Consider the following 20,920-nt stretch of genomic DNA (forward strand, 5'->3'; position numbering starts at 1 on the left):
CTGGAGACAAAACATAGTCAGAAAGGACGAGAACCAACGTCTGCTAAGCTTCACCTGCCTTCTCTTCATGAAAGATTCAAAACAACCTCAAAACACAGGAGGACGAGACCACACTCAAACTCAAGCTTGTCATGATAATTTAACTGCTGTTGCAAGCAGAAATCAAACTGTCGGTTGTCACTCACTTTCTGAGCCGTGATGTCACAGTTGGATGGCCAACCAGAACAGTGTCCTGCAGCAACAGTGCCCCGAGCTTTGCCTGAACGTCCCACAAGGGGGCTGGTGATCTGCCCTCGAACCTATCAGAAGGAACATGACAATGTAGCAACAGAAATCTCCTTTAACATTTAGACATGTTATATGATGCTGGTTATTGATTGTGTATGTGTGTGTGTGTGTGTGTGTGTGTGTGTGTGTGTGTGTGTGTGTGTGTGTGTGTGTGTGTGTGTATGACATGAAGCCAGAGTCGTGCTTTGCTCTTTTGCCATTTGACCTTCTGCATGAATGTTTCTGGCTTCCTCTGTTTTCTTCCCTCTGTTAAAACCTGGGTGGCAAAGTGACCACTTACTACTTCTCTATTTCTGAATAACAGGCAGAGCCACAGTATGATATACATGGACTGGTACAAGCAGAACAGAGTACATCTGAATTAGGTGGAGTGTAGTTACAATACAGTGGAGGTTATACAATTATGTCTGAGGATATCTATGCCATGCCAGACCTCACCAAGAAAGTTAGATTTCAGACAAGGGAGAATGAGGGCAGAAATGCAGACAAAACGGATAATGTGAACATTTATGACAACTACTGGGCAGAGGGGAGTACGCCACCGAAATTACAGGACACCACTGAAGAACAACAGCAAAGTATCCATCCGCCTGTCTGTGTCTGTCTACCTGTCTCTTATGTAATACATACTATGATTAAGATGACCTTTTTATGTGCAGTGTTGGGGGAAACATTACATTTTATGTTGATGCATTTTGTTTTTCAATTATGGACATAAAAAATGTTTATGGCATTTTTAAACACGGGTAACTAAAAGTGCTCTAATGAATAGCTTTTAATAATGCAGAACTTTATAAAATAGCTAATTTCATCAGCCATTTACTTGTGCTCTCGGCCATTTCAGTCAATGCACCTTCAGGAAAGAGGGATCTCGTCAGACCTGCTGCAGTGTTTCTGGTGCTGCTGTGTCTTCTCCTCCTGGCTGTAGTCATTGCTGTGGTGGTCCTATGTAAGTTTTCCAAATTCATCTATTCAAAGCAATGGTTATTATAACTTACCCAGATGTATATAGGTGATGTTTGATCAATCACATATTTGATGCTTGCTGTGGCAGGGGTTCAAGACAAAAGCCTCAATGACAGCCTGACCATCGAGAGAGACGAACTACTGACAAATTACAGTGAAATGACAAGCCTCAATGTCAACCTGACCATTGAGAGAGACGAACTACGGACAAATTACAGTAAAATGACAAGCCTCAATATCAACCTGATCCAAAAGACACACCAGCTACAGGAAGACATTTTTGAAGTCACCAAAGACAGAGACAAATTAAAAAAGCAGCTTGGTGAGTGGACAAAAGAATAATGATTTTGATTAAAAGAATAGTTTGACATTTTGGAAAATACAAATTCACTGATGTGCCAAAAATGAGTTGATAGCATAAATACCACTCTCATGTATACATGGTATTTATAAAGCTGGTGCCAGCAGCTGGTTAGCTTAGCACAAAGTCTGGAGACAAAGAAACAGAATGACTCTGTTCAAAGACAAAAAAAAATCAGCCTACTACAAAAGCTAAGGCTCACTAATTAAAAGTTACATAGCATTTGGTTCATTTACACAAAAATCTAAGGGTAAAATTGGGGCATTATGAAACTTTTCTGTTACATGGCTGTTAGCTGTTACCAGGCAACCAGCAGAGACTCCAGTAAGTTGTTGTGTAGTTTGTGAACGATTCATTCAAAAGAGTGAATCTTTTAGGTAAACAAACTGAACTGAATGACTTCCTGAAACAATCTGTTCATTTCTTACTTTAGTTGAGTTTCCTCGTCTGTAGTGAACTATGGGGTTAGGGTTAGGCTAGAAACTTGTTTATGGTCTGGTAGGAAAAATAGTTTTGGTGTCTATTGCTTGTTTCCCCCGTCATGAAAACTGTATGAGTGGTGGAGTTCCTACTTGATGTACAGTGTTTTGTCTTTTCCCTTGTCATGGAGTTTGAATGCATTATTATGACTGAAGCATATTATTATTTGTTGTTAAACAGAGACATCATCCTGTCCTGCCAAGTGGATGAAGTTTGGCAACACTTGTTATTCATTTGTCACCTCAAGGAAAAACTGGTCTGACAGCAAACAGTTCTGTGAAAGTCGTGGTGGACAGCTGCCGATCATATCTAGCGAAGAGGAACAGGTGACTCTTTCTTTCTCTTGAAGCTATTGTGGGTTGACTGAGTATTCTTATTTTATTCTCTGCATACATGTAATACATACTGTCTTAAAGGTACTAATATACACAGTTGTTTCACTTCCCAAATTCATCATTTAATACGGTATGTAGTAGACAAAATTAGTACTTGGCCTTTTAGAAAGATGGAAGAGGAAAAGATCAGTGTGATAAAGTAGTTTCAATCTTCCTGAAATGTCTGAAAAGGGGAAGAGAGGTCCACAATGACTTCTGCAAAGCTGCAGAAGTGAACACAATATATGAACAGGGTAGGAGGGAGAGACATTCAAACCTGTGAATATTGTGATAGAGAAAGTTCATTCTGTTTTTTAATCTTCTACCTACATAATCACTTTTCACAGTAAACATTTTGACTTGTCGTGATAAGAAAATCACAGGTGTTACTATAATAACATTAACAATGGCTCTGTTGTCTGTGAGCCAACATGCGCAACACCAGGGCCCTGAAACTGACTCAGCTAAATTAAATTAAGCTATCATTATGTTTTTCCTACTGTGACATATCAAAAGGAGGACTCTTAAGATAAACCGATACCTTTTAGAAGTAAAGAATAAATGATGAAATCTAACTATAACTGACAGCCACCTAAATCTCTCTCTGAACTCTAGATATTTCTAAGCTCATTTCCCAACAGCATCTGGCTTGGTGTCACAGACGAGGAGCAGGAAGGTGTCTGGAAATTGGTTGATGGAACGAATGCCACCACATTGTAAGACATTTCATCAAATTTTGTATTTATGGATTGTCCCTCTGCTATGTTAGGGAGACAAACACTGCCAGCTCATCAATTAGTTTACATTAAAGCTAAGGGCTCCCAGCAGTCTTAATGCAGCTCTGAAAAAAAAGTCTGCACACAATTAAATGAAAATATTAAAGGACGGAGAAGATGAAGAGATTAGCTCTGCTGTACTTCATATATTGACAATAAAGACATGTTGTGCATGTAGGTCATTAGTGAAGCTGTGTGATATTGAGCATCCAAGATCTGAATCACAAGTGACACAAATGTGCTATCATTGTCCTTAAAAATCATAATTATGACTTCATAATAACATGCTATGGAAGGAAAATTCACAGATGTCAGCAGTATTGATTTCTAATATTTTAGCAATGGTTTAAAATTGTGGCTGAAATGTTTTTGTTCATCTCTAGCTACTGGAGAAGAGGACAGCCGGATAATGCAGGACAAAAGGAAAACTGTGCTCAAATTAGTAAATGGTTTAATGGTTTAAATAACTGGAATGATTTACCTTGCAGTATCAAATTATTCTTCATCTGTGAGAAAATACTTAAATGAAATTAAATTATGATGCTACACTCTTGAACTGATTCCACATCTGTTTTGCTCTCACGCATGTAAAATAACAACAACAAGCTGTACATTTTTCCTCCTGTTAAAGCAAAGTAGAGCTCCATGCTGTATGTGTAATGTACATATATTTCATGTATAAATAAACTTCTTAGATGTGACTTTTCAGTAATGTAATATTTTTGATTATTTGTTGTTGAAATTATATATAAAAAAAACAAAACAAATACATATATCTGACAACCTTATTCATTGTAGGACTGAGTGATGTAGTACATATAACATTATCACTATGAAGACCAAATGATACTTTAATGTAGAAACAGGACTGAAAGAAGCTAAAATGCTGATATAGGCTTTATCACTAATAATAATTTTAGAAATGAATTTATTGTGAAAAAAATTATGATTTTAGTCAAAAGAATACAAATTCATACAGAAATGACTGTAAAAAATTTAACAGAGTTACAAGACAGTTTATCCTAAAGTGAAATTTGTGGTGATTTAGATCAGACAACTTGACTGTCTGTTTTGTCAAATTACAGGTTCTTGATTTGGCTCAGAAGACAGTAAAAATAATAGTTTTTTGGTGAATAATAAAACTGGTTATTTTCTTTTCACCTGTGAAAGGGGCATAATGTTGAGTATAGACCTTTTTTGTAACACTTTAAATTACAACCAGCAAATAACAGTGAAGATATTTTGAAAATTCCACTGAAATACTTAGAGTACATATAACCATTTTAAAGCCATAACTATAATATTGTTTCTAGCAGGAACAATAATAATGTCAATAATACACGAAATTTACATTGATGAAAATAATAATAATAAATACTCCATATTTTAAAAACTTTACATTGTAATTTCCCAAAATAGGTTTTATTTGTCAATCTTTATTGGTCCTCTAGTCTGAATGGGAATGTACTACAACACGAGCCTATAAATTCACCACATGACTTTTAAAAGAAACCTTCAGAGATATTTTCCTGAAAATGCAGCAGTTTGCAATGACTTTATTTCATGTGAACTGTAGACCTACATATTTTAAACCTATGTTAATCGTGGGAAAAGTCATTGTGCCTGACACACATTCACCCACAATGACAGACGGCCCACTCATTGTTTTATCGCCTCTGTTTTGGTCCATTTCCTGTGTGGTTACTCTTTAGTCAACAATCGCCATTATCTCTAGTTTTTGACGACAAATCAAATGCCAAAGGCCACTGATGATCAGGTGGGCTCAAAGGGAACAAGCAGATGCCCAAACAGTTCTTAGCTTTGACTTCCTGTTTTTCTGCTCTTCTTCTTTTTTATGCTGTCATCAGTTGGAGTGTCCAGCCTCTTTCAGAAAACAGACATTACTATTAAACACGAACCATTTTATTGAGCTTATTTAAGTCTGGTGTTTAATGTATGATAGCCGTGAGACATGTCGGAGCATGTGTACGATGAGCCAGGCATCAACAGGAAGTTTCAATGCGATCAGAACAACAAGGAGAATGTAGTGGACATCTATCTCAGTGCAGAAAGCCTGAGAGTGTATGAAAATCCCTGGGTGGAGGGCATGTCACCAAATATACCAAGACCTGCAGAGGCTCAGCACCCAGGTAGGACACAACAACTAGGGATGACACAGATTATGATTTAAATTCTCTTGTTTTTTCTGTTTCAATTATAATGTCTATGTTATGTTTTCTGTGTAGGTGTAGCAGTATGATATTGTAGCCCCTGAACATGTGTTTTAATTGAATTTTCTTTAATTTAAAAAGTTGAAGTTTCCAATAATATACAGCTACATGTAGTATTTCATGTGTTTAATGTATTTTTAATATGTTGCAGTATCCTAAAAATCCTGATCCTGATGTTTTGTTTTTTAAGTGTATGTGGTCAGAGAAAAGAGGAATAGTGTCAGAACCTCAGTGTTTCTGGGTGCAGTGTGTCTCATCCTCCTGGCTGGAATCATTGTCCTTGGAGTCCAAAGTGAGTTTTGTGATAGTAATAAGAAGCACAAAGTGATGAGCACTTCACATGTTGTTCGTTATATAATAGTATGACAACATATGGGAATATTCAGTTGCTGTTTTGTTGTTCACCTTGTTACAATAGTGAAAACAGAAAGAACCCACTGGGACGCAGAAAGTAGCCAGTTAACTGCCAATAACACTAAGCTCACCATACAAAGAGATTACTTGTGGAATACGTTTTGTAGTAAGTAAAATTTTACAACTCATATTTTATCAACTTTGTCCACTGATGAGGTATTTCCTCATTTGATTTGTTACAACAAGTTGAACGTGTCTTGCTTTTGTGTCTAAGGGCAACATTTTGTGTTTAAAGTTAAGAACATTAAGAGTTGAGAGTTTTGGAAACTGGAACTGTTATTGGGAAAAGTGAGGGCTCATTCAATTGTCTTTGCTTTCTGTCTTAAAAACACAGGACAAAAACCTAAGAAATGTAAGAACCTGCCTGGCTTGACTAATCCTGATTAAGATGAAGACCACAAATGAGTGGGTGAGAGACCACAGAACAGTAAGAACTGGGACCTGTTATTTTTCTCTTTTGCAGGGTTGTATCACGTCATAGCAGGAAGCATCTTGGACAAATGGTCAGAATGTGCAGTTTTGATGAAATTAAACATTGAACAAGGAAATTACCATTTTCAAAATAATTGAGGAGTAGATTGATGGCCTGACAACTTCAATGTAAAATCAATTGATTTTGTTTTATAATTATTAGATTATAATCACATAAACATATATATTTCACTCATATTTAGCAGTTTTTTGAGTAAAGAGCTTACAAATTTTAATGTAGATATTTTTGTTTTGTGATTTTAGTTGTGTGAAATGTCTTTCCTCTTTTTTCTTTTTTTTTTCTGTCTCTGCAGGCACCACTATGCCACACATGATTTACATCAACCAAATGAAAAATGTTGGAGAAATGAAATGATGGAGATCAGCTGGATATATCAAATTGTTTTGACAATTTGTCAAATTTACTGAATACACCTAGTTTCCACGTTCAAATACTGTTGTAATTAACTATGTTACATAATATTATTTCTCTTACAAATAAATGTTATCATCTGACTGCTTGCCCAACTGGACTTCGTTGTGGTGATGTTGCTTTTCCCCTTCATCTCTGCAAATAAATTTGTCACTAATCACAGTGCAACAGTATATCCTACAAAAATATGTTTATTAACTACAAATTTTTATATCACAAATAATGAATAGGAGTATTTTAGGGCCCATCCTATTTTCTGCTCTCAGAGGTGTTGATTCAACTGTGTGGTGGGTTTGGAGGCTGCAGTTTGTGGTGCTTATGAGTTGTATTTTTTATAAAAAGTCTATAATTGTACTGTGTTATACTGACAGGTGTCAATGACGGCAAATAACAGAGCAGCAGCACAAACTACAGCCTCCAAAATGATTATCAAGTTGAAGAGAGGATTTATTGTTGTCAGTTTTAACTGGCCCAACAAGATAAATAATCCAGGCAGACATCTGTCACATTTTCTAATTAAAATATTCCCATGAAATTTGTCACATTAAACACTGAGGCGGTTAACTGCTTAGTGCAGCTTGTCCCCATTACATTCCGTTACTGAACGCAGGTGTACGGGAATTAAATAGTACCACAGCGGGTGGTGCGCATTGATACAATGTTATCCGCCTCGTCTGACCTCACATCCGTCTCTCCAGACAGATTTTTGTCTGCCGGCATTTTCTTTTTATTTTCCCTGTGCTGATATTTTTTTGGACTTAAATTAATCTCCTGTTTTGTTGGCCGGCTTAAGGGAAGTCCGTTTTCCCCCACAGTAGTCTGCTACACAATGCCTGGCTTTTCAGACAGAGATCGTGGCAGAGATAGAGGGTAAGTCAAGTGTCAGCTCTGGGGTTCTTAACGTTAGCCAGGATGAGCAGTTTAGCAAACGGTAGCTAGCGGTACTGCTGTCATGGCTGTACTGGCAAAACAAGACACTTGTCTTGTAGTTTATGTGGCGAGTAGATGTTATTTGGCTACACTCGAGAATTACATGTGACAAGAAAAACTGTTTTTATGTGGTCTGGCGCCGCTGCATTGACTTGACATATCTGCCTATTGGAGGTAAAATGGCAGCTAACTACGACTCTGTGTCGGTGGCTGAGCAATTGGCACGGCAAGCCTCTTTTAAATGCCAATGTGACGCAGTAGCGTCTTCTCTTTATACTTTTTTGCAGTCCTGACGAATTTATTTTTTAACGACCCGTTTTCTGTTAGTAGTGTCACCTGCAATGTCGCTTACCAAGCCCCTTAACGTCCCCGTTTTATTGAAGTATGAACCTGGTCACATGAAACTCAGTTCAGTAATCTTGACAGTTTAACTTTAACAATGAGCACGGCGATATACAGGTGTCAGACATTTAAATCTGGCTCTGTCTAAGCAGTTATGGATTTGGCTGCGTCAACAGTTTGTAGGAAACTATCAACTGTCACTATAACAGTGACAGTTGTGAAAAACGTCATAGATGCTTAGTGTTTGTTATTCGGTTCAATACTCAGTTCCTAGTTTTTCCTCTAGGGTATCAAGTATCTCTCTGTTTGGAAGATTGTATTTCCTGTCACAAATGTGGATTTATCTGTTTACACATTTAAAGTCCCTCCCCCTTTTGTGTAATTTGTTTACAAGGTGCTAGAACGGGGAAGACAGGAATGTAATCCAGGAAAGTGTGTGCATAGTAGTAAAGGCAGTGTTGAAGTGACACTGCAGTGCTTCAGTATTGCATGTCTATAAAGATGAGGGATAAAAGAGAGGGGTAAAAACAACTGTAAAATTCAGTGTGCAGAGACTGGGGTGTTCTGACTTATAACTCCTAGCAGTGTTCCTAGCAAGCCAAACTCTAGAAATGCTTAAACCTGCCCCTCCCATTATGCAAACAGTAGCATCTTTTTGTGTCAAACCATTTCAAGGCCAAGCTCAGATGAGCCTGTTGACATCACTAAGTATCATCAGTGGTATTTTCTCAAACTTCACTGTTGTTTCCACAGGCTGAGTAATACTAACCATGACTAGTTCACACAGCTTTTATATGAAAAATTGGTTGCCCTTTATTAAGTGTCATTTCTGGCTGCCCTTAATGTTGTGTGTTCCTGTCTTTTACACAAGGTATGGAGGAGGACCCCCTCGTTTTGGTGGTGGTGGAGGAGGCAATAGGGGCGGACCCCCTCCAGGAAAGTTTGGCAACCCTGGTGAGAGGCTGCGAAAGAAGCACTGGAACCTTGATGAGCTTCCAAAGTTTCAAAAGAACTTCTACCAGGAGCACCCAGATGCCACCCGCAGACCACTTGTAAGGATGGCTTCCCACTGTTTCTTTTTTATGCTTACATTTTTATTTGATTTTACTTATTTGATTCTCACAGAATAAGTAACACATCATGTGAAGTTAAAGATAAGACAAAATGTAATGATCTGTCACCCAAGAGAGATATTCCAACTCACACAATCAATAGCTTTTCTTGCTGTTTTTTAAAGGTTTGTGTATATTGACGTTGTTTTATTATTTCTTCTTCCAATTCCAGCAAGAGGTTGAGCAGTACAGAAGAAGCAAAGAGGTTACAGTCAAAGGCAGAGATTGCCCAAAACCAATTGTAAAATTCCATGAAGCTGCATTTCCTAGTAAGTGGAAATTCATGCTCCACTACGCATGTAATTTTGAGAAGTCCTCTGCCTATCTACTAATATATGTTGAATATTTCAGCCATACTGTGTCACTGCCAGAAATGTTGATGTTGATCTAGATGTTTCAATGATTTAACTTGCATACCTTATTTCTTTAGGCTACGTCATGGATGTTATAGTCAAACAGAACTGGACTGAACCAACCCCGATTCAGTCTCAGGGGTGGCCTGTTGCCCTCAGTGGCAAAGACATGGTTGGCATCGCACAAACTGGGTCTGGGAAAACCCTTGCAGTAAGTGAAGTGTTTTCCAGTTATGATTTTCAAACCCTATCTACCCAGCACAAACAAGATAAATTTGTTGTCACCTTTGCATCCCAGAGCGGTTAAGACATAATACCACTTTTTCCATACGCAAACTTAGTGCTCTTAGACAGTAGTCTGTAGCCTTTTTTGGACCTTGCTTTGTGTACCAGGTTTTGCTGTAGCTACCTAAATGAGAAAAGAAACTAGTTACTATACATGAGAGAGGCATGATTATCCTGGTAGTGTGCTGTGGGTTAGGCCATATGTTTTTTATTTTGTTTTTTTATTCAGTATTTTTATGTTCCGTGTAGTCCAGTTTAGTCATGGCATTCTGGCACCATTCACTACCACTCACTGGGTTGACTTGTCATTGCACTGTTATCCAGAATAACTATCTCAGATTTGAACAGAATGACATAGACATTTAAGACAAGATTTTGCAACTTGAAACAATGTTAACACTCATCAGCTGAAATAGACGCTGGTGATGTCGTGAAAATAAATGCCCTCTTGGCAGGAAAGTTTTGCTTTTTAGAGACAATAATCTAATCATGTGCTGTATGAATTGTCGTTTTATTTATTTTATGTATTTTTTATAGTACCTTCTGCCTGCAATTGTGCACATCCAACATCAGCCATTCTTGGAACATGGAGATGGACCTATTGTAAGTACAATGCAGCATATACTGTTGTCTCTATTAGCACAGGATGATATGTACAGATATTGGATTTTTTTTCTCCATTTTTGAAACAAGAGGATTTTTAAGCTATCACAGTTTTATACCTGGATGCCCAGATGATGCTTAGCATTCACATCATGCTTATAAATCAAATGTATTGATCTGTATATAGCTAATTTTTCCACTTTTTCCGCCGAATTTTTATATGGTGTGTCAAACAAATCAAAAAACCAATGAAGCTTCTATCATTTGTGCACGTCTTGTGTTTCACCTAGTTGCAGGAAGAATTTTCCTTTTGGGAGCAAAGTTTTCCAAGAAGTACCATAATATTATGGTGTCAGTAGGCGGGGTTTGCTCCCTTCTGGGAGGCAGCTGTGAAATGCAGCGTGGCATGCCATTGTGCAGCTAAAACAAGCAATACTTGGCAAGTTGAAATCGACATTTGTGGTCCTGGCATGCAGGAAGCTGTTGTTTTGCTCTGTCTGTTCATGAGTTGATAGACACAAATGTTGTTGTAAATGCCTAATATATACATGTTGTACACATTCAAGTTATTTTATTTATTTTCAAAAATTGTATTTATCTTCTTTTAGTGCTTAGTGTTGGCACCAACTCGTGAGCTGGCTCAGCAGGTGCAACAAGTGGCTGCTGAATATGGCAGGGCCTCCCGTCTCAAGAGCACCTGCATCTATGGTGGTGCACCCAAAGGACCCCAGATCAGGGACCTTGAGAGGGGTATGCTTACTTTGATCCTTTAAGTGAATATTGCTAAATTCATTTGGCATTTCTTTGCTACTATGTCTTTGCTTTGATTACATTTGAAGAACTCTTTGATTTACATTTGGGCAATTTACCAGTATCAAAATTGATTGTGTTTTTCTTGTCTTGTTTAAGGTGTTGAGATCTGCATCGCCACCCCAGGTCGTCTCATTGACTTCCTGGAGTGTGGTAAGACTAATTTGCGCCGTTGCACATACCTGGTGCTGGATGAAGCTGACCGCATGCTGGACATGGGATTTGAACCTCAAATCCGCAAGATAGTTGAACAAATCCGGGTAAGTTGTTTCCTTTCACTTGGCAGACATTTGATATTTTTGATATAATGTCCAAGAAAATTGTCACACCACCAACTGTTTTGTTTATGAGTAAAAATGCACCAGAAGATGAAATTAAAGTCATACTGATGGAAATAAAAAATAAGTTTGTCAAACAAGCTGCAACCACTTAAATGAACTGTTACTGACACTAAAATGTCTGACTGGTACATTCTAAGTTTAACACTTAAACAGTTATGTGTAAGTGTGTAAGTGTTAAATTTACATGGAAACTGCCAAGCTGTTACAAGTCCTCTCTCTTGTCCTTACCAGCCAGACCGTCAGACCCTGATGTGGAGTGCCACCTGGCCTAAGGAAGTTCGCCAGCTGGCTGAGGACTTCCTGAAGGACTACGTCCAGATCAACATTGGAGCACTGCAGCTCAGTGCCAATCACAACATCCTACAGATAGTTGATGTTTGCAGTGACATGGAGAAGGAGGACAAGTCAGTAGATGATTTCCATTTCTCCTTTTTCAGTATCATTTGATCAACTGATGCGATGAAAAAACAGTTTTGTCTCAACCTTCTATCTCCTCTTTGTTAGACTGATCCGTTTGCTGGAGGAGATAATGAGTGAAAAGGAGAACAAGACCATTATATTTGTGGAGACCAAAAGGCGTTGTGATGAGCTCACCAGGAGGATGAGACGAGATGGGTAAAGATCTCCTCTCTGTTCCTTTAAAGGATGTCTGTACCTTACATGAATTCATTTGTTCATCTGTCAAGTCTTTTTGGTTTTTGGTTATGCCAGGTGATAACTGTTCTTTCTCGTTGCTTGTTAAAGCACAAGCGCACTGAATTTAGTTTAAACTGGGCTAGGAATGCTTAATGCTCAATGTGTCTGTCACAGTTGGCCGGCCATGGGAATTCATGGAGACAAGAGCCAGCAGGAGAGGGACTGGGTCCTTAATGGTGAGATTTAATAAATTACATTGTTATGGTTTTAAAATGATTTAAGAGTCATTGTCACAGGCTGCCCTGTAATTTAATTAAATACCGGCTCTCTCCCTTCAGAATTCAGATATGGCAAAGCTCCAATCCTCATTGCTACAGATGTGGCCTCCCGTGGCTTAGGTCAGTATGCCATTGAGTAGTACCACTTTCTTATCAGTGTTACACTTATTTTAAAGAAAGTGGTTTTGCTTTCTTTAACTTTTCTATGCATTTTCTGAGTTTTTCTCACCTTAAGGTGGAGTCTTTGTGGCAGGCGCTAGGCATGACAGTCCCAGGCCTCGAGAGGGAGATGGATGACATATTGGAAGTGCTCAACTGGCTTGCCACCCAGTGGGCCTAGAGAGGTGAAAGCTCTTGTGTGCCAGTGATCTTCAAAAGGCTGTGTGGCTAAGCCTTTGTCTCTGATATGTTGTTGAAATACACACACATCTGTTCTCTGTCCATGGATTTCACCTGACAAATGCCATCCAGCTGTTTCCAACTCAAACGTAAAAAAAAAGAAAAAAGATATGCTTGATGCTGATGTGACTTTTGCCTTGCATGCTGTTGTGTTAGAGAGCGCTGTATTGCAAGTCACTTGTTTGAGATTTGGAACAATTGTTACCTTTCGGAGCTTGTATCACATAGCATGGGTGCTTGTGAGCCTGTCTAAGCTTTCAGTTGTTTTCTTTTCCCGTCAAAGTGCTGGATTTCTTGAAATGGAGAGAGCAGTTTGAAATATTTTGTCTCTGAAAATTGATGAGACCTGGCACATGTGTGTAGGGGGTAGTGGGAACACCTAGTGAGAGGAGAAAGAGAGTGAGACAGCTCAAACCAAAGTTCCTCCCTCGCCTGCGTTTTATAGTCATGTCGAGACCTGCCAACGAGAGACATTTTCTCAAGTGAACACTGGCTTCTTGGAAGATCTTGCCTTGATGAGACTGATGAAGGGTGTGGGGGCAATTGTTCTGTGTTCGCTGAGGGGTCCCGCAGGGTTCAATGCTTGGGCCTTTTTCATTTTTTTTGAAGGGGCCCCTGTTCAAATTAGTACTTGGTCTATTTTGTCTTGGCAAGACATGCAGTGCGGCCTTTAATATCAGGTTTCTTTTGAGAGTGTACTGGGAAAAATGGACCTGCAAAAATGTACCACTCAATGGTCCTATATTGGCACATGAGGACGCCCCAGTGCATATCGTGGCCCAACTGCGTAGAAGCTCCTGGATGTCACTTGACAATTTGTGGGGGATTTCGCTGCATTGGGAAAGGACTAGTGAATGCATACTCCTTTATGGTAAGACCTAAATCCATTTCTTTTTCTCCCTTGGTAACAAAAGGGAGAGTGAATGTCTTTTGGATCTTTTTGATTATGGTAAGCAATTGGAGTGTGCATCGTTTCTCTCTTCCCACAGTAGTATTCCCATGGAATAGTTGTGTACAAAATATTATGTTGTTTTAACACGTTTTCCTCCACAGCCTAATGACCAATTTCTTTCCCCAGCCTTCACAGTTGCTAACTTTTCCCTTTGATCTGGCTGTTGTGGTGTGCAAAATCCTGTGTGGCCTCCATGTTTTGTTTTGCCACACTGCAACACTTTCACAGATGTGGAGGATGTGAAATTTGTCATCAATTATGACTACCCTAACTCCTCCGAGGATTATATCCACCGAATTGGACGCACAGCCCGAAGTCAAAAAACGGGCACAGCCTACACCTTCTTCACCCCCAACAACATGAAACAAGCCAGTGACCTGATCTCTGTGCTCCGCGAGGCCAACCAGGCCATTAACCCCAAGCTGATCCAGATGGCAGAGGACAGAGGAGGTAAAATCTGTTACATGTTGGCATTAATAAGCATATTAACATTTTCTTTAATTATTATTCATGACGGAGGATATTTTATTATTATAAGTAAAAACAAAACATTTAATTTTCATTTAGGTAAAGTATGTGAGCAAATAAGAATTTAACAGTCCAGGGGGAGTTAAGGGCTCTATTTATCTAATTGATGTCTCCTAGTTGTGCTGCCATGTTGATTAAGGTTCAGTGTAGTAACAGTCTGAACCCACTCCTCTCTCTCCTTTTGTCCCTCTCCTGTCTTCATCTCATCCAGGTCGTGGAAGGGGGGGAAGAGGTGGCTACAAGGATGACCGTCGCGATAGGTATTCTGGGGGTGGGAGGAGCAACTTTGGTGGTAGTAGTTACAGGGACAGGGAAAGTGATAGAGGGTTTGGCAGTGGGCCGAAGAGTGCCTTTGGTGGCAGCAAGGCCCAAAATGGTGGCAGCTATGGAGGCAACAGTGGTAACTCTGGTGGTAGCTATGGCAACAACAATTATAGCAACAGCAACGGACAGGGTAATTTTGGTGCTCCAGCAAACCAGGTGGGTGCCTTTGGTAACCAAAGCTTCCAGGGCCCCCCTCAGTTCGGGGCCATGCAGAGGGCCGCTCAGAATGGCATGAATCACCCGCCATTCCCTTTCAATTCTCAGCCGCCACCACCACAGGCCCAACAGCCACCACCCCCTCCACCGATGGTGCCCTACCCCATGCCACCACCCTTCCCACAGTAGATATGATATACGCACAATATATGGGAACCAACATGATTTTTGTTTAGTCTTGCAATCTTACAGTATGATGATGATTATTATTATTATTATCCTTTGTACTGTTTAACTTTGTTTTGCTTACAGCAGGGTTGGAATTATTCAGAAAACCCAGAGCATTAAATGGAGTCATAGACATGTCTCCTATAGTGCAACTATGATTGCTGCACTTTTCCTTGACTGTTTTTTGTTACATTCCTCGGTAATTTATTTTTACTAGGTAATGCAGTGTTTTCAGTTTGTGGTATGTTTAAAGTGATGTTAATGAAGATCATATAAAAAGGGTTTGTGTAGCCCTTTTAAATAAAAATAAGAAAATGGAAACCTCGTTTTTGTGTGTTTTGTTTGGAGGTTTGTGTTGGAAGAATTATTAGAGTTTGGATTGGTTTGGCATGGATCTGATCTGGATCTTTGACATGGTTCATTGGCACACTGGACCTTAATACAGTATCTGAACACATTTTTGACATTAACACAGGTTATGAAGTGAGTAGGTTTGAAAGATGGAATGAATGAAAGAAGTCACACTTTGAAATTGCAAACTGCTGCACAGAAATGGGAAGTCTGGGCATAATGGATGTCTACAGCCCCTGGACGTCTGCACCTCTCCTTTGGAGCCACAAACCTATTACTGACCCTGCTTGTGCTTGTACTAATGTTCAGGCCTGTTGCCGCCATTGAGGCCACTGAGCATTTAGAGGCCTTAGTGAAACAATGACATTTTTTGGGGGGGATATTTAAAGTTGTATTAATATATTATTTACCTCACTGGCACTATTTTTGGTGTTTCATTTTGTAGCTTTGTTGTTTTTGTTAATAAATTGTTCATAATCCTAACCTGAAACAACCATACTACTAAATACTTCTGAAAAGGCTATTATATAATTTCAATATACGATACAGTCTATTTAAATGTTTTTTTTTGTTGTTTTTTTTTAAAGCCTGACATAAACAATTGATATGGAAAGCCCCAGCTGACATGCGTTGTAACCCGGATGTACAAATATAACTTCCGGATGATATATCACATGTATCTCCTGCGAACCAGTGAAATCCAAAGTTTGCCCGTGGTTATCATTCAGCAGTAACCGGGCAACTATCAAGCCAATGCGGACTCTGAAGACACTGACGGGCTCTAACATCAGCGGCTTGTATGTTTGTACATGCTGTTCAACAGGCTGAGGACTACACAGCTGAGCGTTTATTTCTGGGATGAACAGAAACAGTTTACTCTGAACAGTTTTTAAGAAAGTTTATATGCCATACTTACGCCTTGCTAATAATTTGTTTTAAGTTAAAATGTTTAACCTGGAGCATTTAAAATGTATTTGGACGGTGAGGAGTGGCCAGGTTTTTACTCATGGGGTTGCATCGTTTGACTAGACAATCTTTGGACAAATATTAATTCTCTCAAGCTTCTCATCATGTTAAATCACTGTGTCAGACGCGCTTTCACATTAAAAACCTCGCAGAGCAGAACAGCAGCGCACCTGCGGCTCAACAGAGGACGCTGCAGTGCATCATGGAGTGAGGATTTGGATGAAGTCAGGACTCTGCTGCAGCTCTGCCTGGACAGACACTACATCTCACGGGGTCAGGCTAACGCCGAGCTGTTTCAGCGTGGGATGAGCTGCAGCTATGGACCTCTGGGCATGGAGCTGAGGAGAAACCTGCTGGAGCAGTGGTGGCTCTCTGTGACCAGGTCCACAGCTCAGGTGTTTGGGATCAACACCCTGAGCAGCAGCAAGGACAGAGAAACAGACAGAGCAGGACAACTGAGGATGGTTGAGTCTGAAAACTTAAAACAAATATTTGAGCAGCAAGAGCTGAGCAAGGAGCAGATCATCCAGGAGGTGCAAATGCTGCTTCAGAGGTCGCCATCTGTGAGAACAAACTTACTTCAAGGTAAATGCTGCATACCAGAAAGTTTTCAATTAGTATGTAGTAGTATATACTGGATAATGATTATGATAGCATCTAGTTTCAAGGGCTGTGTAGCAAGATGGACCATCCTTGTCTTAGCAAACCATGGCTTCAAGCTCAGCAGAATCCTGGTGCAGAGACTGACGGTTTCAAGGAACTTCCTGGGCTGAGCCAGTCCCAGTTCAAGCTCCTCCAAACAAGCAATATGTTTAGGTCCAGGACTTTATCAGTGGGAATTTGTGCTCTGCCTCAGAGGAAGTTTCACATGAAAGCTTCAACTTAGGGCAAAGAAATCCTCCCCATCAAGTGGCTGAGACTAATAAATATTGTATTGGATCAGATGATATGATGAGAACCAAGTATTGCACTAGTGAAAAGAGTAGCACATGGGAACATAATGACATCCTCAACTTGTAACAAAAAAGAAGAAAAACAACGTTTGCCATTCCAGCCTTATTCTTTGTTGAAATGCAAAATTTGGATTAACTGAATAAAAAACATGAATTAAGTCTGCGTCTGCTCTCAGGTGCCTTGGAGCAGTTTGTCCCCTCGTTGGAGCTGGTGAACACGAAGCTGCCTTTTGGCCTGGCCGAGACTGGTCTGTGTTTTCCGTCCTCTGACGGTTCTGGTTGGTGAGGCTTCATCTGCTGTGTATTGTCTGTTTGTCTCTCTGTGGGTGAAGAGACATGCTTGTGAAAAATTATGTGTGATTGACTCTGTAAATTTGGGATATGGAGGATTTTGCTCCTTGATGAGTTCATGTTAACACCACCTCTATGATGTATGTAGGCAAGTACTCTTCATTAGTAAAACCTCAATATGTTTAATAAATCTTTATTTAACACCCCAGCTGTATGTGGAACTTAAGCTGACTGCTCCTACTATAAAAAGTTACATGACTATTAACATGTGATGTGTGCATCAATAGATTATTCTTTGTCTTTTTGGTCAGTATGGTTATTTTCAAATCCGTGCCCCGTTTGTATTTGGGCTGCAGCTCAAACACGTCCCAGGGATCAGATCAGTTTTGATGGTTATGATGTCAATAATATTTTGCATTTACTGTATGTTGTAGCTCACTGTTCATTATTTAATACTAGAGGGCAAACTAACTCTGATTTTCTGAGGTAATACACAGTTGTGTTTTTTAAAAAGATGTTATATTTTTAAGAGAAAAATATTATTTGAAAAGCTACAAATGTGTTGTACTAATATAAATATTAATTATTTTTCTGCCAGCCCTGCTGAGGTCACTCAGACGTCTGTGGTGTGGTTCTGCTCTCCTCGCACCTCCTCGCAGTGGCTGGATCACTGGACACGACAGAGGCTAAAGTGGTGGAGGAAAGTGAGTATTTAAAGCAGTGTCTCCCAAAATTATTAGGAGTTTGTATCTGGGCTAACACCTCATCAAGGACTTTTTTTTTTACACCTATGTAGGTACTTTATTGGCTGAACTGGCACAGGTGACGAGGCGTGGTGAGAAGCCTCTTGACAAAGAGTAACTCTGACATTCAGATCCTCTTTGAGAAATTCAGAGACCAGATTGGTTTTAACTTTATGTTTTAAATGAACAACAGAAGAAAGATTTCTATTGCCCCGAAGGGAGATCAAATCATTGATTTTTTTTTTTTTCCTCTTCTGCAAAGGTTTTGCTAAAAGATGTTAATGAAAACCAGAACTGTAGTTCTTACTATGATTGCAAGGTAGTTATGTTGTGCTGAACCAGCTGGAGTGCAAAAAGGGTTGTGGACCTGATTTATTTAGCTTTTCACATTAAATAAGACGAGTTGACTGTTATGCGCCCTAGTTCCTGAGGGTCGAGGTCAGTGATTGACATTTGAAGGGGTCTAAATATTCCATGCTCTGTATTTTTCAAACATCCGCATTAGGTCAAGAAGTGCGTCTTTAAAGGCCACATCAGGATAAGTTACAAAATCATGTCAACTCACGCCTTCCCTTTGTTCCTTCTTTTCTTTCAATCCGTCCATTTCCAGTTTGCCCTGTCTCCGTCCGACTTCAGCAGCTGTGACATCCCGGAGGAGGAACTTGTGGTGGCGGCGTCTCGTGGTGTGAGGATCACCTACAACTTCCCGTGGGGACAGGAGCCTCTGGAGACCCTGTGTAGCCGAGGAGATGCTGAGCTGCTGCAGACACACAAAGGAGCCCGATCCAAACTACAGGTCAGTCTGCTTCTTCTATTTAGTGTCTTAATGTGAACAACGCAGCTTTTTTGTATTAGTACTGTTTGTTATGTCTGAATTCAGTTGCGTCATTGTAACTCCAAGTAACACTTGACTGATTGATTGATTGTTAGGATCTAATAATCAATACTCCCACACGGAAAGCAGAACAGTATTGTGGCTTGTTTTGAGCCACGCTTAATACACATTTTTCACATCGTTTTGACAAGTCAAAGCTGCACAGGTGTCATTAATGACATTAATAATGACTGCATTGTATTTAACTTTGCCGGTTCTAATTGATTGATTGGCTAATCATTGATCTTGTTAGTTCTCCCTGGCTATTTCTTGCATATATTTCTTGCAAATATCTGCAGCCCTATAGTAATTCCAGTTGATTCAATCATATTAAGTTTGTTTTATGTTGAGCTTCCTATTGGTCATTTTTCAGGTCACAGTTAGGACTCTTGTTGATTAAACACAATCAGCTAGCCACTGTTGTTGTTGCATTTCTTCAGTGCAATCACATGCAGTGTTAATTGTTTCAGTGTCGAAATGGGCGCAAGACAGTTCCTCACGTTGTCTCTGTAACTGGGAACATGGACCGTGGTTTGATGGCCTTCATGTCCAACTCACTGCAGCTGCTGAAGAGAGAAGACGGCAAGCAGAGGCTGCAGCAGAGAAAGGTAATGAGCTACATTTAAAAAGAAAAAATCAGGAAGATGATGGCTTGATTTTTTTTTTTTCTTCTTTATAATGTTATAATTACTTTCTCTCTTGTGATGTGATTCTGTCACTGAGTTTTGGTTCTCTTTTAATTTCAGGTGCTGAAGTTGCATCCAGTGTTGGCTCCAGTCAAAGTGGCTTTAGACCTTGGCAGGGGAGCCACTGTGGAGCTGAGACAGGTAAAAAAAAACAAACATTTATTAACAGTAGACAGGAATGATAAATTGCTTTTTTAGTGCTGGGTAAAAAGGATCTTTCAAGTTATAGAATCAGCACAAGTGCTTGAACGTGTTCATTGTGTGCTTGTCAAATCAAACAGAACTGATGAACATCCAACTATTTTATAGGTTTGTGAGGGCCTTCTTCAAGATTTTATGGAGGCTAAGATCTCTGCATGGCCGGGGTATCTTGAAACTATGCCAACATCAATGGAGCAGCTGAATGCCAAGTAAAGTGTTATTAAGCACTGTAATGGATGCAGAATTGCTCATTAAGAGCAAATGAGAGATGTTTCTCTTGCTGTGGACTGATGTTTGTATGTGTGTCTCTGTGCCGTTGCATTGTAGGTACGATGAGATGGGAGTGCTTTTCACTGTGGTGATCAGTGAGAACACCTTGGAGAGCGGCCTCCTTCAGGTCCGCAGTAGAGACACCACCATCAAAGAAACTATGCACATCTCTGAGATTAAGAACTTTGTCTCCAGATACATTTCTGCTGCCGACAAAATCTGAATGGACTTTTTGTTGGAGCAACTATAACGTGTCTGATTATTGTGCTGCCTTGGTTTTGCATCTTGTCTACACACAAAGCGTTTGCACATTGGCAGCCTCCTTTCAGTACATCTAAGGCAAAGAGGTGGATAATTTGTGTTTTAACTATGTGATGAGACAGTGGTGCTCGTATTGGAGGATTGCTATATTTGTTTGTTATTGTATTTCTGTCTTACTTTCTATTAAAATATAAACAGTTTTTCTTTTGATATTTGATTTTTGTTTGCAATAATTTGGTGGGCTTTTGCATTT

At 39.6% G+C, this 20,920-nt stretch overlaps 3 protein-coding genes and 1 long non-coding RNA gene across 4 annotated transcripts; all 4 read left to right on the top strand.

Annotated features, from left to right (window-relative positions):
- Positions 1 to 473: 473 nt before the first annotated feature.
- On the top strand, positions 474 to 3,946 carry LOC111659735 (uncharacterized). Its single transcript, XM_023412750.2, has 6 exons — positions 474 to 866; positions 1,133 to 1,237; positions 1,343 to 1,576; positions 2,276 to 2,421; positions 3,085 to 3,185; positions 3,629 to 3,946. Exons 1-6 carry the CDS (start codon positions 692 to 694, stop codon positions 3,771 to 3,773), a joined length of 906 nt encoding a protein of 301 aa, XP_023268518.1. The 5' UTR covers positions 474 to 691; the 3' UTR covers positions 3,774 to 3,946.
- Positions 3,947 to 5,123: 1,177 nt separating this feature from the next.
- Positions 5,124 to 6,889, top strand: LOC147818756 (uncharacterized). The gene is made up of 5 exons (XR_015437659.1): positions 5,124 to 5,395; positions 5,667 to 5,768; positions 5,895 to 5,996; positions 6,225 to 6,317; positions 6,676 to 6,889. It is a non-coding gene; the product is annotated as an uncharacterized LOC147818756 (long non-coding RNA).
- Positions 6,890 to 7,476: 587 nt separating this feature from the next.
- On the top strand, positions 7,477 to 15,392 carry LOC111659772 (putative ATP-dependent RNA helicase DDX5). Its single transcript, XM_023412806.2, has 13 exons — positions 7,477 to 7,664; positions 8,938 to 9,118; positions 9,351 to 9,447; positions 9,609 to 9,742; positions 10,354 to 10,419; positions 11,028 to 11,169; positions 11,329 to 11,489; positions 11,802 to 11,974; positions 12,075 to 12,185; positions 12,381 to 12,442; positions 12,545 to 12,604; positions 14,064 to 14,285; positions 14,575 to 15,392. The coding sequence occupies exons 1-13, from the start codon at positions 7,624 to 7,626 to the stop codon at positions 15,030 to 15,032; spliced, it is 1,908 nt and encodes a 635-aa protein (XP_023268574.1). The 5' UTR covers positions 7,477 to 7,623; the 3' UTR covers positions 15,033 to 15,392.
- A 697-nt stretch (positions 15,393 to 16,089) lies between these two features.
- Positions 16,090 to 20,867, top strand: polg2 (polymerase (DNA directed), gamma 2, accessory subunit). Its single transcript, XM_023412768.2, has 8 exons — positions 16,090 to 16,973; positions 17,518 to 17,623; positions 18,231 to 18,336; positions 18,986 to 19,171; positions 19,720 to 19,857; positions 19,996 to 20,076; positions 20,245 to 20,345; positions 20,464 to 20,867. Exons 1-8 carry the CDS (start codon positions 16,493 to 16,495, stop codon positions 20,627 to 20,629), a joined length of 1,365 nt encoding a protein of 454 aa, XP_023268536.1. The 5' UTR covers positions 16,090 to 16,492; the 3' UTR covers positions 20,630 to 20,867.
- Positions 20,868 to 20,920: the final 53 nt, after the last annotated feature.

Source organism: Seriola lalandi, unplaced genomic scaffold (assembly GCF_002814215.2).
Source record: "Seriola lalandi dorsalis isolate HSWRI2012SDOR001 ecotype SW California unplaced genomic scaffold, Sedor1 jcf7180002054487, whole genome shotgun sequence".
In the NCBI taxonomy this organism is placed as follows: Eukaryota; Metazoa; Chordata; class Actinopteri; order Carangiformes; family Carangidae; genus Seriola; species Seriola lalandi.